General features: G+C 43.0%; 1 protein-coding gene across 2 annotated transcripts in view; it reads right to left on the bottom strand.

The window, feature by feature from the left end:
* LOC129858464 (gamma-aminobutyric acid receptor subunit beta-2-like) overlaps positions 1-15,007 on the bottom strand; it is a 94,776-nt gene that overhangs the window by 5,531 nt on the left and 74,238 nt on the right. The window contains exons 6-9 of one of the 2 annotated variants that reach the window (XM_055927714.1): positions 8,800-8,937; positions 8,413-8,565; positions 2,623-2,867; positions 2,140-2,280 (exon numbers count right to left, since the gene is read on the bottom strand). In XM_055927714.1, coding sequence (XP_055783689.1) covers positions 2,140-2,280; positions 2,623-2,867; positions 8,413-8,565; positions 8,800-8,937 — 677 coding nt within the window. The remainder of the gene's footprint in view (positions 1-2,139; positions 2,281-2,622; positions 2,868-8,412; positions 8,566-8,799; positions 8,938-15,007) is intronic. The other variant, XM_055927715.1, reaches the window with a different exon arrangement.

Genomic DNA, 15,007 nt, shown 5'->3' with positions numbered 1-15,007 from the left:
GAGGTCATTTTGCAGGGCGCTGGCAGTGCACCTCCTTGCACTAAGGCGGAGGTACCAGTCCTGCTGCTGGGTTGTTGCACTCCTACGGCCTCCTCCACGTCTGCTGATGTACTGGCCTGTCTCCTGGTAGGGCCGCCATGCTCTGGACACTACGCTGACAGACACAGCAAACCTTTTTGCCACAGTTCGCATTGATGTGCCATCCTGGATGAACTGCACTACCTGAGCCACTTGTGTGGGTTGTAGACTCCGTCTCATGCTACCACTAGAGTGAGAGCACCGCCAGCATTCAAAAGTGACCAAAACATCAGCCAGGAAGCATAGGAACTGAGAAGTGGTCTGTGGTCACCACCTGCAGAATCACTCCTGTTTTGGGGGGTGTCTTGCTAATTGCCTATAATTTCCACCTTTTGTCTATTCCATTTGCACAACAGCATGTGAAATTTATTGTCAATCTGTGTTGCTTCCTAAGTGGACAGTTTGATTTCACAGAAGTGTGACTGACTTGGAGTTACATTGTGTTGTTTAAGTGTTCCCTTTATTTTTTTGAGCAGTGTAGTACCCGCAAAACACCAGTCTCAACATCAACAGTGAAGAGGCAACTCCGGGATGCCGGCCTTCTAGGCAGAGTTGCGAAGAAAAAGCCATATCTCAGACTGGCCAATGAAAAAAAAAGATTAAGATAGGCAAAAGAACACAGACACTGGACAGAGGAACTCTGGCTAGAAGGCCAGCATCCCAGAGTCGCCTCTTCACTGTTGACGTTGAGACTGGACAGAGGAACTCTGGCTAGAAGGCCAGCATCCCAGAGTCGCCTCTTCACTGTTGACGTTGAGACTGGTGTTGAGACTGGTAATGATCAATTAGCCTTTTAAAATGATGAACTTGGATTGGCTAACACAACGTGCCATTGGATCACAGGAGTGATGGGTGCTGATAATGGGCCTCTGTACGCCTATGTAAATATTCCATAAAAAATCAGCTGTTTCCCGCTACAATAGTCATTTACAACATTAACAATGTCTACACTGATCAATTTGATGTTATTTTAACTGACCATTTTTTCTTTCTTTCAAAAACAGGGACATTTCCAAGTGACCCCAAACTTTTGAACGGTAGTGTTCTATATATATAAATCATTCTCATGGCGAAATTATCTTCATTGTCATCTCATAATTTCAGCCAGCATGTGGTTAACATTCTGTCTAGTCAGAACAAGACAAACCAAGTAAACAAACAACGTAAACAAAAAGAAGAAATGTGAGAGGATAAAGGTTGAGAGAAACAGTAATAAGGAAATATTGCAAAGATGAAGTAGAGCTTAAGGTTGAAGGTTCAGGGGTCAAAGTTAGGTTTAGGTGAGGAGAGACGCTGTGAGGACTGAGGAAGTGGATCGGAAGTTTCTTCATCCATAGCCTGACTTCAGAATCAAACAAAACAGCAAAACTAAATCAAAAAGATTTTCAACTTAATAGTTGAATGGAAAAAAAAATCAATGATATCTGTTGTTTATACTCTGTTCCAAAGCCACTCAGTTGGCAAAACTCAGAATGAGAAATAATCTTTTGTCTTTTTCTTCTCTGTTAGGCTGAGAGATAATATGCCACTAACCATCTCATTTCCTTTCAATTGCTTCACTTGTTATTTGGGAGAGTTATCAATTTACCTCAGATTTTCATTTTTCTAACATACCAACATTAGCTTTGGAATAGCTTGTAATTACAACCAGCATTTCCTGTCCCCCCATTTTATGGGTTTCCCATCAATTAAAGGTATATAATATCTTCACTGAGAAGTAGACTCTGTACCAGATGGCACCCTATTCCCTATATTGGCCCTGGTCAAAAGTAGTGCACTAAATAGAGAATATGGTGCCATTTGGAACGCAGATCGAAACTATGCTGTAATTTATTCAACCACTACTATGACATGTTTGTCAGGAAAATGCATGAAGAGCAAATCAAGAGAAGGGAAAAAAAACACAATGGTGGGAAGTGATGATTAAAGTTGCCTTTAAAAATCTATAGAATAAAATTAAAGAAATGCACAAAAATACTACAGTATTTTCCTCTGATCGGGGGGGGTTGATTCAGATTGATGACATTTGTTAAAGTTTTGACTTTCAAAACCTTCCAGTACCTTATTTCTTTGCTCGCCTAGTCCTAATGCGGCATCGTCCACAAAGATGGGATCCCACATCGTGTCATACGCGTCAATTTCCCTCTGTTTCATTCTGGCATACAGAGCATCATCTCTCTGAACTACATTTCCCACCATCCACTGCAAGCATACAAAATCAGCACTGTTACCATGGAGAAATCGCCGCTTGCTGTCAGATGTTGTCAAATCCTGGTCTAACTAATAAAGATGTATTTTCATTGAACTGTGGTTGATAGATACACATGGATACACCAATGGGACATGGAGGTGTAGTAGAGCGCTAGTGCAGAGAGAACCCTGGTAAAGGACATCTAGTCAACAGTTGATCACAGAAGCATCACATTGACCTTGAGAGAAAGAATAGCCTGTGTTCTCCTACTGCATCCGACACCACACAACACCATCAACACAACCTCTCTAGAACCATCTGTCCCTACTCCCTTCCTATCCAGAGACACCTACCTTATTGGGGTCGGGTCGGAGTTTCTCGTTGTTGGCGACGGCTAGTTTCTCGGCGGCCCTCTTCTGCCTCTGGGGCCCACGTCCAAAGAAGATGTAATTGACGAAGGCGTACTCCAGCAGGGCCAGGAAGACGAACACGAAGCAGCCCATCAGGTACATGTCTATGGCCTTGACGTAGGGAATCTTAGGAAGAGTCTCTCTCAGATGGGTGTTGATGGTGGTCATGGTCAACACCGTAGTGATACCTGGAGATCACATTTGACCTTTACAATCACAGCATTCACCAAAATAAGGTCATAAACAAGTCATTCAGAGCCTATCAGCTTTATAATAGTTATCAAAAAACACCGGAGATCAATGGAAAGAGAATTTAGTCGTAAACAAACAATTAAGATGACTAATCATCAAACTAGTGTTTTCAACGTTTACTGTCCTCATCTGCTGCCCAGAATATAAACAGTTTTTCATTATTGTTTAAAAGCAATTGTGCTTTCAATCGAATCAATATACCGTAAACGTGAAATGGGTGTCAGGTGTGTGTATTCAAAGGAGATGAAATCAGCTTCAGTTTATATCTGATTCTGTATGTGATAAAGAACCAGACTAATCCTGTGTCCTCCTGGTACAGGGTCGGGAAACAGCCAACAGGGATGTGAGTAGTAAACAACTCCATAGTAGTGTAGTAGTTTGGCACCTTTACAGACCTAATGAACCCATACGGACAGATGGTTCCTCATTCTACAGACCTAATGAACCCCTACGGACAGATGGTTCCTCATTCTACAGACCTAATGAACCCCTACGGACAGATGGTTCCTCATTCTACAGACCTAATGATCCCATACAGACAGATGGTTCCTCATTCTACAGACCTAATGAACCCCTACGGACAGATGGTTCCTCATTCTACAGACCTAATGATCCCATACAGACAGATGGTTCCTCATTCTACAGACCTAATGAACCCCTACGGACAGATGGTTCCTCATTCTACAGACCTAATGAACCCCTACGGACAGATGGTTCCTCATTCTACAGACCTAATGAACCCCTACGGACAGATGGTTCCTCATTCTACAGACCTAATGAACCCATACGGACAGATGGTTCCTCAATCCCCAACATCTACATGACACTTCCGCCTAGCTGTGTATGGGCACACGTGTGGGGGTATGTTTGTGTGTGTTCATTCATGTACTGTCATGTGGGTGTGTATGCGTTCATAGGTGTGTTTGCGTGCGTGTGTATGTGTATGTGAGTGTTGAGTCTCTGTCCAAATTCCAGGGGACCAACCAAAGGGTTCAGGAATCAAATCAAATCAAAATGTTATTTGTCACATGCGCCGAACAAGTGCAGTATACCGTACGTGTTAAACGATAAGCTGTAGTCAATGAATAGCGTTCTCACATACGTAGGTGTTTCTTTTGTCCAGGTGGGAAAGGGCAGTGTGGAGTGCAATAAAGATTGCATCATCTGTGGATCTGTTGGGGCAGTATGCAAATTGGAGTGGGTCTAGAGTATCCGGGAGGATGCTGTTGATGTGAGCCATGACCAGCCTTTCAAAGCACTTCATGGCTACAGACGTGAGTGCTACGGGGCGGTAATCATTTAGGCAGGTTACCTTCGCTTCCTTGGGTACAGGGACTATGGTGGTCTGCTTGAAACATGTTGCTATTACAGACTTGGTCAGGGACAGGTTGAAAATGACAGTGAAGACACTTGCCAGTTGGTCAGCGCATGATCAGAGTACAGTACACGTCCTGGTAATCCTTCTGCTCCGTGGCCTTGTGAATGTTAACCTGTTTAAAGGTCTTACTCACATTGGCTATGGAGAGCGTGATCACACAGTCGTCTGGAACAGCTGGTGCTCTCATGCATGCTTCAGTATTGCTTGCCTCGAAGCGAGCATAGAAGGCATTTAGCTCGTCTGGTAGGCTCGTGTCACTGGACAGCTCAAGGCTGTGCTTCCCTTTGTAGTCCATAATAGTTTGCAAGCCCTGCCTCATCCGACGAGTGTCGTAAGATTAATGTAGTAAGTTTCAATCTTAGTCCTGTATTGACGCTTTTCCTGTTTGATGGTTCGTCAGTGGGCATAGTGGGATTTGTTATAAGTTTCTGGGTTTGAGTCCCGCTAATTGAAAGTGGCAGCTCTACCCTTTAGCTCAGTGTGGATGTTGCCTGTAATCCATGGCTTCTGGTTGAGGTATGACATCATTGAGGCACTTATTGATGAAGCCAGTGACTGATGTGGTGTACTCCTCAATGCCATCGGAAAAATCCCGAAACATATTCCAGTCTGTGCTAGAAAAACAGTCCTGTAGCTTAGCGTCTGTGTCATCTGACCACTTCCTTATTGACTTGTCCTTCCTGCTTTAGTTTTTTGCTTGTAAGCAGGAATCATGAGGGTAGAATTGTGGTCAGATTTGCCAAATTGAGAGTGAGGGAGAGCTTTGTACGTGTCTATGTGTGTGGAGTCAAGTTTGTTTAGAATTTTTTTCCCTCTGGTTGCACATTTAACATGCTGGTAGAAACTAGGCAAAACGGATTTCAGTTTCCCTGCATTAAAGTCCCTGGCCACTAGGAGCGCCACCTCTGGATGAGCATTTTCTTGTTTGTTTATGGCCTTATACAGCTCGCTCGTTGTCTTAGCGCCAGCATCGGTTGTGGTGGTAAATTTCATAGCTACAAAAAATATAGATTTCAACTCTCTTGGTAAATAGTGTAGTCTACAGCTTATCATGAGATACTTTAACTCAGGTGAGGAAAACCTTGAGACTTCCTTAATATTAGATTTCTTGCACCAGCTGTTATTTACAAATAGACACAGACCACCAACCCCTTATCTTACTGGAGGCAGCTGTACTGTCTTGCCGATGGAGCAAAAACCCAGCCAGCTGTATGTTATCCATGTAGTCATTCAGCCACGACTCAGTGAAACATAAAATATGACCGTTTTTAATGTCCCATTGGTAGGATAGTCTTGATGGGAGCTCATCCATTTTGTTATCCAATGATTGCACGTTGGCTAATAGGACTGATGGTAGAGGGGGATTACTCACTCGTCGTTGGATCCTTACAAAGGCACCCCGACCTACATCCCCAATATCTCTGTCTCTTCTTCATGCGAATGATGGGGATTCAGGCCTTGTCCGTTTTCTGAAGTAAATCCTTGACTCGTTAAAGAAAATGTTTTGTCCAGTACGAGGTGAGTAATGGCTGTCCTGATATCCAGAGGCTCTTTTCAGTCATAAGAGATGGTGGCAGAAAAACAATATGTAAAAACAAGTTACAAATATCGTGAAAAAACACACACAAAAGCACAATTGGTTAGGAGCCCGTAAAACGGCAGACATCTCCTCCGGCGCCATCATATATATATATCATATATGCGTCTGTAGACAAAAGAAGCAGCCCAGTGTGATACCCCCTTTAACACCTTATTCCCTACAAAGCAGTAGTGCACTACTTTTTTTTACCAGAGCCCTATGGGTAGTGCACTACTTTTTTTTACCAGAGCCCTATGGGTAGTGCACTACTTTTTTTTACCAGAGCCCTATGGGTAGTGCACTACTTTTTTTTACCAGAGCCCTATGGGTAGTGCACTACTTTTTTTTTACCAGAACCCTATGGGTAGTGCGCTATATAGGGAATAGGGTGTAATTTGGGATGCAGGTCTGGTATTAGTCACAGCACGATTCATCTGTGTTTTTAGGCCCAATACACCCATTGTGTTTGATACGTTACTCATCTGTGTTATTAGGCCCAATACACCCATTGTGTTTGATACGTTAGATTTCTGCATTATATACCCATTGTGTTTGATACGTTAGATTTCTGCGTTATATAATCTGCATTTGGTCAGATTCATAGGTATTATACGTAACTCTGCCATCCATCGGCCACGCAGTCACACAGCTAACTACGCCTGTTCATGCTGCTTTCCCCATGGCCTCTGATACCATCTAGAGCTAGAATTAACAATACACAGGGCTCATGTTCAGGACAGGGCTCATGTTCAGGACAGGGCTCATGTTCAAGACTAGGCTCATGTTCAGGACTGGGCTCATGTTCAAGACAGGGCTCATGTTCAGACCAGGGCTCATGTTCAGACCAGGGCTCATGTTCAGACCAGGGCTCATGTTCAGGACAGGGCTCATGTTCAAGACTAGGCTCATGTTCAGGACAGGGCTCATGTTCAGGACTGGGCTCATGTTCAGGACAGGGCTCATGTTCAGGACTGGGCTCATGTTCAGGACAGGGCTCATGTTCAGGACAGGGCTCATGTTCAGGACAGGGCTCATGTTCAGGACAGGGCTCATGTTCAGGACAGGGCTCATGTTCAGGACAGGGCTCATGTTCAGGACAGGGCTCATGTTCAGGACTGGGCTCATGTTCAGGACAGGGCTCATGTTCAGGACAGGGCTCATGTTCAGGACAGGGCTCATGTTCAGACCAGGGCTCATGTTCAGGACTGGGCTCATGTTCAGGACTGGGCTCATGTTCAGGACTGGGCTCATGTTCAGACCAGGGCTCATGTTCAGGACAGGGCTCATGTTCAGGACAGGGCTCATGTTCAGGACAGGGCTCATGTTCAGGACAGGGCTCATGTTCAGGACAGGGCTCATGTTCAGGACAGGGCTCATGTTCAGGACAGGGCTCATGTTCAGACCAGGGCTCATGTTCAGACCAGGGCTCATGTTCAGGACAGGGCTCATGTTCAGGACAGGGCTCATGTTCAGACCAGGGCTCATGTTCAGACCAGGGCTCATGTTCAGGACAGGGCTCATGTTCAGGACAGGGCTCATGTTCAGACCAGGGCTCATGTTCAGGACAGGGCTCATGTTCAGGACTAGGCTCATGTTCAGGACAGGGCTCATGTTCAGGACAGGGCTCATGTTCAGGACAGGGCTCATGTTCAGGACAGGGCTCATGTTCAGGACATGGCTCATGTTCAGACCAGGGCTCATGTTCAGACCAGGGCTCATGTTCAGGACAGGGCTCATGTTCAGACCAAGGCTCATGTTCAGGACAGGGCTCATGTTCAGGACAGGGCTCATGTTCAGGACAGGGCTCATGTTCAGACCAGGGCTCATGTTCAGGACAGGGCTCATGTTCAGACCAGGGCTCATGTTCAGACCAGGGCTCATGTTCAGGACAGGGCTATATGAAACCTGGACATCGGGGATATATTCAGCTATTTAAATCTGGACATCGGGGATAGATAAACCAGTCAGGTGAATATTTAGGCATCATGGTTTACACATCAGAAAGATAGACAGACAGAGCAAGTCAACCAGCCAGCCAGCCAATTAACCAGACAGCCAACCAACTAGCCAGCCAATCAACCAGCATAAGAGAAAAGCTCATCAGAGCTTTTCTCATCAGGATCCAGTTCCACCTGACAATCACCTGACAATCACCTGACAATCACCTGACACAGGTCAGTGGACTGGGGCGCTCATTAGGACCTTATCCTGGCCAATAACCCTGGTTTCACAAATCATTCACAGTACTAATATAATTGTCATTAGATAGCAATACGATCAAGGTGCAAGGAGTATATGTAATTACTATCGTATCTGGTTTAGGGCAGAATATTAATACTCCGTTTCTTTCTTTTATATGTCACTCATGAACAACAATGCATATTTTACATGACATTTCAAAACAATGCGAACGCTATGATACCAATGTTTGTAAACATGGCTATACTGTATAAGTTTAATTGTATTGCTTTGATTGACCGGTGAATCTCGATGGCTTTATTGATCGATCGTTGGGCAATCTTACCCAGGGCCACTCTGGCAGCGGAGGCATCATAGTTGATCCAGAAGGAGACCCAAGACAGAATGGTGATCAGGATCGAGGGCATGTAGGTCTGGAGGATAAAGTAGCCGATGTTCCTCTTTAGCTTGAAGCTCAGTGACAGGCGGGGGTAGGAACCTGCATGGAGGAATACAGACAGAACTGTATTTATTTTTTATTTTGCTTTATTTAACCAGGTAAACCATTGAGAATACATAGTATAGTACAATAATGACCTGAAGTGGAGGGAATCAGAACTCTAAAGCATAGAAAGGTAATATACAGAATATCTGTGTATCAACCCCTGAAAATCGACAGTATAACCATAGATATACATAGGTATACTGTATCAACATGGCCGCCACTGTGTACCTGTAGAGAAGACCACATTCTTGGAGACCAGTTTGTAGTCCACGATGGAGAACTGAGGCAGTTCTATTCTCTCCACCCCAGACACGGCTCCATCTCCCCCTCGCCAGTAGAACTCAATGTCATCAGTGGTGTAGCCATCTGCAGTGCACAAACACAGGTACTAGAGTCTTAGAATACATACCAAACTAACCTAGAGGGCCAAAATGGGAGCTATGGTCAATGTCAAAAGACAGGGACACGAGGCTCTCGCACATGTTGAGCTGACATCTGTTTTTCCTCAAAGCTTCTATTCTTGGTCCTGTAATGCTTACTATTTACATTATTTATATTCTGGTTTGTCAAATGCTACTAGAGAACATAATGGTAGGTTTAATAATACATACAATTAGAGATGGAGATTACAGAGGACATTTCAGGGGACCAAGAACTGTCAGCTAATTGGGTAGATCCTCTGTTCACCTTCTGTTGTGATAACCCTTCTGTTGTGATAACCCTGCTGTTGTGATAACTCTTCTGTTGTGATAACCCTTCTGTTGTGATAACTCTTCTGTTGTGATAACTCTTCTGTTGTGATAACCCTTCTGTTGTGATAACCCTTCTGTTGTGATAACCCTTCTGTTGTGATAACCCTTCTGTTGTGTTAACTCTTCTGTTGTGATAACCCTTCTGTTGTGATAACCCTTCTGTTGTGATAACCCTTCTGTTGTGATAACCCTTCTGTTGTGATAACCCTTCTGTTGTGTTAACTCTTCTGTTGTGATAACCCTTCTGTTGTGATAACCCTTCTGTTGTGATAACTCTTCTGTTGTGATAACCCGTCTGTTGTGATAACCCGTCTGTTGTGATAGCCCTTCTGTTGTGATAACCCTTCTGTTGTGATAACCCTTCTGTTGTGATAACTCTTCTGTTGTGATAACCCTTCTGTTGTGATAACTCTTCTGTTGTGATAACCCTTCTGTTGTGATAACCCTTCTGTTGTGATAACTCTTCTGTTGTGATAACTCTTCTGTTGTGATAACCCTTCTGTTGTGATAACTCTTCTGTTGTGATAACTCTTCTGTTGTGATAACCCTTCTGTTGTGATAACCCTTCTGTTGTGTTAACTCTTCTGTTGTGATAACCCTTCTGTTGTGATAACCCTTCTGTTGTGATAACTCTTCTGTTGTGATAACCCTTCTGTTGTGATAACTCTTCTGTTGTGATAACTCTTCTGTTGTGATAACCCTTCTGTTGTGATAACCCTTCTGTTGTGATAACTCTTCTGTTGTGATAACTCTTCTGTTGTGATAACCCTTCTGTTGTGATAACTCTTCTGTTGTGATAACTCTTCTGTTGTGATAACCCTTCTGTTGTGATAACCCTTCTGTTGTGTTAACTCTTCTGTTGTGATAACCCTTCTGTTGTGATAACCCTTCTGTTGTGATAACTCTTCTGTTGTGATAACCCTTCTGTTGTGATAACCCTTCTGTTGTGTTAACTCTTCTGTTGTGTTAACCCTTCTGTTGTGATAACTCTTCTGTTGTGATAACCCTTCTGTTGTGATAACCCTTCTGTTGTGATAACTCTTCTGTTGTGATAACCCTTCTGTTGTGATAACTCTTCTGTTGTGATAACTCTTCTGTTGTGATAACCCTTCTGCTCGGATAGCCTCACCCTTTGTCATATAGAGCATCATAACACAGGCAGCATGCAGACGGTGAAGGCATTTCCCCTCTTTCCCTCTCTCTTTGTCTCCCTCCATATCTCTCTCCCTCTCTACGCCTCTCTCTCTCCATATCTCTCTCTCTCGCTCTCAACCCCCCACTCTCTCTCAATCTCTCGCCCTCTTTCTCAACCGCCCCCCCTCTCTCTCTCTGTCTCTGTCTCTGTTAACCCCTCTCTCTATCTCTCTCCCACTCTCCTTCTCTGTGTACTACTTCCTCGGCTTGCCACTCATAATAAGAGGCAGTGACCTATTTAATAATAATAATCACCTGGAATGCATTTCAAATAACAGGTGTGCCTCCTTAAGAGTACATTTGTGGAATTTCTTTCCTTATTAATGAATTTGAGCCAATCAGTTGTGTTGTGACAAGGTAGAGGGAGTATACAGAAGATAGCCCTATTTGGTTAAAGACCAAGTCCATATTATGTCAAGAACAGCATAAAATTTTCCTTCATTTAACCAGGTTGGTCAGTTGAGAACAAGTTCTCATTTACAACTGCGACCTGGCCAAGATAAACCAAAGCAGTGCGACAGAAACAACACAGAGTTACACATGGGATAAATACATGTACATATATAATACATAACACAATAGAAAAATCTGTATACAGTGTGTGCAAATGAAGTAAGGAGGTAAGGCAATAAATAGGCCAATAGTGGCGAAGAAATTACAATTTAGCAATTTACACTGGAGTGATATACAGTTTAGTTGAAAGTTTACGTACACTTAGGTTGGAGTCATTAAAACTTGTTTTTCAACCACTCCACAAATGTCTTGTTAACAAACTATAGTTTTGGCAAGTTGGTTAGGACATCTACTTTGTGCATGACACAAGTCATTTTCCAACAATTGTTTACAGACAGATTATTTCACTTATAATTCACTGTATCACAATTCCAGTGGGTCAGAAGTTTACATACACTAAGTTGACTGTGCCTTCAAACAGCTTGGAAAAATTCCAGAAAATGATGTCATGGCTTTAGAAGCTTCTGATCATCATTTGAGTCAATTGGAAGTGTACCTGTAGATGTATTTCAAGGCCTACCTTCAAATTCAGTGCCTCTTTGCTTGACATCATGGGAAAATCAAAAGAAATCAGCCAAGACCTCAGTAAAAATTGTAGACCTCCACAAGTCTGGTTCATCCTTGGAACAATTTCCAAACGCCTGAAGGTGCCACGTTCATCTGTACAAACAATAGTAAGCAAGTATAAACACCATGGGACCACGCAGCCATCATACCGCTCAGGAAGGAGATGCGCTCTGCCTCCTAGAGATGAACATACTTTGGTGCGAAAAGTGCAAATCAATCCCAGAACAACAGCAAAGGACCTTGTGAAGACACTGGAGGAAACAGATACAAAATAATCTATATCCACAGTAAAACAAGTCCTATATCCTAAAACGACTCCTATATAGTGAAACGAGTCCTATATCGACATAATCTGAAAGGCCGCTCAGCATGGAAAAAGCCACTGCTCTAAAACCTCCATAAAAAAGCCAGACTACGGTTCGCAACTGCACATGGGGACAAAGATCCTACTTTTTGGAGAAATGTCCTCTGTTCTGATGAAACAAGAATAGAACTGTTTGGCCATAATGACCATTGTTATGTTTGGAGGAAAAAGGGGGATGCTTGCAAGCTGAAGAACACCATCCCAACTGTGAAGCACAGGGGTGGCATCATCATGTTGTGGGGGTGCTTTGCTGCAGGAGGGACTGGTGCACTTCACAAAATAGATGGCATCATGAGGAAGGAAAACTATGTGGATATATTGAAGCAACATCTCAAGACATCAGTCAGGAAGATAAAGCTTGGTCGCAAATGGGTCTTCCATATGGACAATTACCCCAAGCATACTTCCAAAGTTGTGGCGAAATGGCTTACCTTTTGCCAATAGGTGGCGCAATTAGCATTTTTTATTTCTGGGTGTCGCCAAATTAAACTGCCTCGTGCTCAATTCTTGATCGTACAATATGCATATTATTAATTCTATTGGATAGAAAACACTCTCTAGTTTCTATAGCCGTTGGAATTTTGTCTGTGGGTGACCCAGAACTCTTTCTACAGCAAAATCCATGACAGGTACTGCGATGGTCTGAGAGCGAAGCTCTGATTTCAGATCAGTTTTGAAAGTCTGTGTATATCCTATGGAACGACATGAACTGCACCCGCCTTCCCCTGGATGTCAGTAACCAATGAGAAGTGGAATGGGCTTTCTGCGTAGCTCTCAGAGGTTATAAAAGGCCAAGGAGTGAGGGTAGCCCCCCTTTCGACTCTTGCCATTACGCAGAAGAGGACCTCGGGATGCCATTTTCAGAGGCTCGGTTATCAACGTGAAATGTATCTGTCTGTAATTTAATTCGATATAGGAGTTAGAAACATCATAACGTAGTTAATCTGAACAGTTTTATAGCAATTTAGATCCGTTTAGTGCGATTTTGAGGCATTGCTTTGTTATGCACTTTCAAGCACCGGGCACGTTTCGGGGTCCCGGTCGAACGTTAGTGGTCATTTCGACGGACAGAGGACATCTTTCGACCAAAAGAAGATTAGACCCAAGAAAGGATGCATTGCCCAAGAATCTGATGGAAAATCACCTCATAGTAAGAAATATTTAATATGATAAATCGTTGTTCTGTCGAAATATTTTAAACGCATAATCCGCCATCTTGTTTGCTATAGCTTCGCTTGGCGAACCCTGTATTGCACAGTAAGGATAATTTTAGAAATGTAAATCAGCGATTGCATTAAGAACTAATTTGTCTTTCGATTCCTGTCAACCCTGTATTTTTTAGTCAAGTATATGATTAGCTTTCGATTAAACTAGAGCACTATGAAAGATGGCGTCCGACATGTTCAGGCTTGATTTGCTACTATTTTCATTGTATAACCACGGTTTTTTATGGCTAAATATGCACATTTTCGAACAAACAATATATGTATGTTGCAATATGATGTTACAGGAGTGTCATCGGAAGAATTCTGAAAAGGTTAGTGAAAAAATGTATATCTTTTGGCGATGATAACGATATCGCTCCCTTTGGCTTGAATTCATGCTGGGGTGACGTTTGCACATGTGGTATGCTCACTTATCGATTTATTGTGTTTTCGCTGTAAAACGCTTAGAAAATCTGAAATGTTGTCTGAAATCACAAGATCTGTGTCTTTCCATTGCTATGCTTTGTCTATTTTTATGAAATGTTTTATGATGAGTAAATTGGTCATACACGTTGCTCTCTGTAGTAATTCTAGTCGCTTTGGTGAGATTTGTGTTGGTGGCTGCAATGGCAAACTATGATTTATACCTGAAATATGCACATTTTTCTAACAAAACCTATCCTATACCATAAATATGTTATCAGACTGTCATCTGATGAGGTTTTTTCTTGGTTAGTGGCTATCAATATCTTAGTTTAGCCGAATTGGTGATAGCTACTGGTGTTGAGAAAAAATGGTGGACAAAGAAAAAGGGTGTCTTTTGCTAACATGGTTAGCTAATAGATTTACATATTTTGTCTTCCCTGTAAAACATTTAAAAAATCTGAAATGGTGACTTTATTCACAAGATCTGTATCTTTCATTAGGTGTCTTGGACTTGTGATTTAATGATATTTAGATGCTACTATTTAAATGTGACGCTATGCTAGCGATGCTAATCAGTGTGGGGGGGTGGGGGGGGATCCCGGATCCGGGTTTCAGAGGCAGTAAAAGTTAAGGACAACAAAGCCAAGGTATTGGAGTGGCCATCACAAAGCCCTGACCTCAATCCAATAGAAAATTTGTGGGCAGAACTGAAAAAGCTTGTGCGAGCAAGGAGGCCTACAAACCTGACTCAGTTACACCAGCTCTGTCAGGAGGAATGGTTTAAAATTCACCCAACTTATTGTGGGTAGCTTGTGGAAGGCTACATGAAGCGTTTGACCCAAGTTAAACAATTTAAAGGCAATGCTACCAAATACTAATTGAGTGCATGTAAACTTCTGACCCACTGGGAATGTGATGAAAGAAATAAAAGCTGAAATAAATCATTCTCTCTACTATTATTCTGACATTTCACATTCTTAAAATAAAGTGGTGATCCTAACTGACCTAAGACAGGGAATTTTTACTAGGATTAAATGTCATGATTCAAAACGGCGCCGGAAGAAATGGCAACAGTTTTACGGGCGCCCAACTGCGTACGGCCCAGTACATCACTGGGGCTAAGTTGTCTGCCATCCAGGACCTCTACACCAGGTGGTGTCAGAGGAAGGCCCTAAAAATTGCCAAAGACCCCAGCCACCCCAGTCATAGACTGTTCTCTCTACTACCGCATGGCAAGCGGTACCGGAGTGCCAAGTCTAAGACAAAGAGACCTCAACCCCTCTTTTTACGCTGCTGCTACTCTCTGTTTATCATATATGCATAGTCCCTTTAACTATACATTCATGTACATACTACCTCAATTGGGCCGACCAACCAGTGATCCCGCACAGTGGCTAACCGGGCTATCTGCATTG

Source organism: Salvelinus fontinalis, chromosome 6, assembly GCF_029448725.1.
Source record: "Salvelinus fontinalis isolate EN_2023a chromosome 6, ASM2944872v1, whole genome shotgun sequence".
Classification (NCBI taxonomy): Eukaryota; Metazoa; Chordata; class Actinopteri; order Salmoniformes; family Salmonidae; genus Salvelinus; species Salvelinus fontinalis.
This window is presented reverse-complemented; position numbering and strand designations above follow the sequence as displayed.